This window comes from Crocodylus porosus, unplaced genomic scaffold (assembly GCF_001723895.1).
Source record: "Crocodylus porosus isolate Cpor-Errol unplaced genomic scaffold, CroPor_comp1, whole genome shotgun sequence".
Taxonomy (NCBI): domain Eukaryota; kingdom Metazoa; phylum Chordata; order Crocodylia; family Crocodylidae; genus Crocodylus; species Crocodylus porosus.
In genome coordinates this window covers 39,725,005-39,728,794 of record NW_017728949.1, presented here as the reverse complement: position 1 = coordinate 39,728,794, position 3,790 = coordinate 39,725,005, and the positions used below count along the sequence as shown (strand labels likewise).

General features: G+C 60.6%; 1 protein-coding gene across 1 annotated transcript; it reads left to right on the top strand.

Annotated features, from left to right (window-relative positions):
• Positions 1-5: 5 nt before the first annotated feature.
• On the top strand, positions 6-1,601 carry LOC109322478 (homeobox protein Hox-D8-like; the record flags this gene model as incomplete). Its single annotated transcript, XM_019553530.1, has 2 exons — positions 6-255; positions 844-1,601. Coding segments are annotated over 2 exons (543 nt in total), but the record flags the coding sequence as incomplete, so codon positions are not given.
• Positions 1,602-3,790: the final 2,189 nt, after the last annotated feature.

Sequence of the window (3,790 nt, the reverse complement as noted above, 5' to 3'; positions counted from 1 at the left end):
ACCAGCCGCCGCCTCCGCCCCCCCCCGCGCCGCCTGCTGCTGCCCCCTGCGGCGGGATCGCCTGTCACGGGGAGCCCGCTAAGTTTTACGGATACGATAACTTACAGAGACAGCAGATTTTTACGACACAGCAAGAGGCCGAGCTGGTCCCATATCCTGACTGTAAATCGTCCAGTGCTAATATTGGCGAGGAACCAGACCACTTAAATCAGAGCTCGTCTCCTGCTCAAATGTTTCCCTGGATGAGAGCACAAGGTTGGGCGCAGTCGGGATTTGCTTCCCTCTCACGTCTGAGACCTCCACTTTTTTCTCCCCCCCCCCCACTCTGCTTCCCCTCTCTTTGCCTCCCTTGATCCCTTCCTGGCTCTATCGCCCGCGTCCTGCAACCGCGACGGCTTGTGATAATAAAATCATACAGTAAGAAGCCCCCGGTCTGCGCTTCCCCCGCACCCCGCTCCGTCCCGGCAGAAGGGGCTGAAACGCTCTTAGCAGGCACAGGGCATAAATCAGAGAAGGCCGGAGCCGGCTCCAGATTAAATATGAATTGGGATGGGGGTGGTGGTGGGGGGACTTCCAGTTACCGGATAACAGTGACCAGTAAGCGCTGGGACGGAATGGAAATAGAGGGGCCGATCCTGCCTGCAGCTCCTGTCTTGCCCTGCCCATCACCCGCCCGGGGTAGTACGGCGCGGCCCGAGCAGCTCACCTAGGCGCTAGCCCAGCCGGCAGGACGTGGCTCGTGTTCACCCCCCCCCTCCCCAGCTCTTTACTTTGCGGAAAAAACCCAAAACAAAACAAAAAATCCCAAACAAAACCCTGGTGTGTTTTTGTTTTAATCAGCAGCTCCTGGTAGGAGGAGAGGAAGACAGACCTACAGCCGCTTCCAGACTTTAGAGCTGGAAAAGGAATTCCTTTTTAACCCTTATCTGACCAGGAAGAGGCGCATTGAGGTCTCCCACGCACTAGGACTCACCGAGAGGCAGGTAAAGATCTGGTTTCAGAACAGGAGGATGAAGTGGAAAAAGGAAAACAACAAGGACAAATTCCCGGCTTCCAGACAGGAGGGAAAGGAAGAGGAGGCCAAGAAAGAAGCACATGATCGGGAAGAGGACAGAGGCGAAGGCCAGAAGAACTGAGGTTCTGCCTCTCAGATCAGGAGGGAAAGACTTAACTCAAAGGCCGGCCCGAGCTCGGGCTGCGAGCTCCGGCTCGGCTGCCTCGCCCTCGCCGCTTCCTGTCTTCGTTTTCCTACCCTGCGTGGCACGATCTCTCCCCTAAACAGCTGCTCCGCTCTTCTGTACGTGGAAATCCGATACCAAATTGGTAGTCAGTTCTTTTTAATGCGACGTTTCCGACGTGATTGAAGTGAAACTTCCCCGTGATCCGCACCCACACGCGCAGCTTCCGCGAGGCTTTATTAATCGAACAAGTGCACTTGTGCTAGGCTAAACCTCCTTCCTTTTTCGTTCTTCTCTTACGCTGAATAAATTCAAAAAATAAAATAAAATAATTTCTTTGGGGGGTGATCTTAGGGAAATATTTACCTTCTATTACGGATATTTGATTGAAATAAACGAAACTTATTGGCACGCACTGCTAAACTGTTGTAATTCACTGCCTCGCTCTCCTCCCCGAGCCCGGCTGCCATTCCCACCCCCAGCACCCGCACTCGACCCCAGCCCTGGCACCAGCCGCTGGGGCTCCCGGCCGTCCTGCCACGGCTCTCGGGGCGCTGAGCCCGGTGTCGCTGCCGCTGCAGGCGCGGGGACGCGGCATCAGGCCTGGGGCCGGGGTCAGAGCGGCCCTGCCGGTGCTGGGGGATTCACTCGGCGGCAGGTGAAGCCTGTTGAAAGCGACTGTCCCGGGCCGAGCCCTGCTCCGGCTCCCGTGTCACGCGCGGGAGACCGAGGGCATCGGGTCCTGCTTGCATTGCCTGCGGCCCTGCGCCCCGCCCGCACCGCCTCGCCCTCCACCTCCCCATGCCTTGCGCGGCCGCCATATGTATCCGCGTGGCTCCTGTGAGACCGTCAGGCCTACAGCTTGGGACCTCTTCTGAAGCGCCGGGCAGCGAGCCTCCGAGCCACCCCGGGCCGGCCCCTGCGCTTATTTTGCGTGGAGCAGGTCGTGCCTGCCCGGCCACAGAGAGGAGTCGGCAGGCCGATCGGGTTTATTCCCCTGCTTTTGTTTCATAAGAAACGGGAACGGAGGGAGAAGTACGCCCTGCTAAATTCAGCTCTGGTGTTAATTAAGAGCCTTCAGATTTGCAAGTGAACATCCGTTAAAGGATTGAGCCCGACTTTGGATGTAAGGTGCCCTGAAAGCGAAGGAGAAGCCGGGGTCCCCTCAGTGGGACCTGCCTGCTGCTCTCCTCCTCCTTACAGCTGCGGGGCTGGCCCAGCACGCCTTGCCTGCTTGCTGTCAACGGGCAAGTGGAAATCTTTTTTTTTTTTAAGCTCAGAAAAGCAAGGGCCACAATAGAGGGCTTCTGATGCACCCGGGAAACTCACCCTTTCCCCAGGACCAGCCCCGTTGTCTTACAGGGCTGGTGGCACCAATACAGATTGCTCAGGTGAGTAAATAAGGCTTGGTAGGAGCCGGCCCTAAAGCATCACACCTGGCGGCCAGCGAGAGACAGGCCTTTTTCCCTGACCCGGAGCTTTTCGACTTCAGGCGTCCCGAGGCCGTTTCACCTCCCAGGTTTCTGCTCCAGCGACCGCGGGTGACATACGGTATACGCGAGCTCTAAGAAATCCCGAATATCTGACCCTCCCTGCCCCCCAAGTGTCACACACACAAGCGTGTGCAGACGCGCTACGTGGCGGCTGGGAAATAGGTGCCGGGAGAGAGCTGCCTCTATGCGCCTGAGCGCTCCCGGCCTGGGCCGGCCCAGAGCAACGTGTGTCCGCGCAGCCGAGGTTTCCCGTGGGCCAGGCCGCGAAGGGCGGCTTCAGCCCTTGCGTGTGGTGCTGCTTTAGCGGCTGCCGGGGAAGGGCGGGTCCATGGCTCCCCACCCTGCTTTCCATCGCTCCTATTTTTTCCCCGACGGAGTCAATACATTTGGCAGGACGGCTCAGTCCCGAGTAGAGGCTCCTGGCTAGGCAGGGCAGAGGAAGCTTTCTGGATGCAGTGTCCCAATCCCGATTCTGCTTCAAATCCTCCCCCACCCCCCATACTCCCTGGTTCACCTTCATTCATCTGCAGCCGCAGGGACCCGCTCCTCTGGAGCGACCTGCTGCGCGCACCCAAGCCTGGTCTAGAGGTGGCTGTGGGCACCCGCTTCGCAGCGCGGAAAGCGGGTGCTGCACGGACGCGTGGGCCGCGGGGGTGTTGCACACACACGCGGGGAACAAGCGTCCGATGATGGGTGCCGGTGCCCGGCCGGGCAGCCCTCGCTCAGCCCAAGCGCCCTGCCCCTCGTTGCCACCCCCGGTGCAGGGCTGCGCCGTGCCCTCCGCTTTCTGCTCCAGGTGCTGCGATAAAAACCCGCAGTCACCCCCTGCGGCCCAGGGGCTGGGCTGGGCGGGGCGGGCGGTTGTAACGCGGTGCAGGGCCCGGGCCCCTCTCCGGCCTCCCGTTGCTCCGTGCCGTCCCCTCGAGCCCACCTCGTCTGCAGCCCCCCGCCCAGCCCCGGCGCCGCTCTGTTTCCCAGCACAACGACTGCCCGGGCACTGCGGCACAACTTTTTGGCGCATGGATTTGCATAAAGCCGCCGGGCCGCAGTGCCCGGCCAGGGCCGCGCCTGGCTCTGCCTGCGGCCGCGGGGCAGCACTTCGCGGAGAGGAGCGAGGCG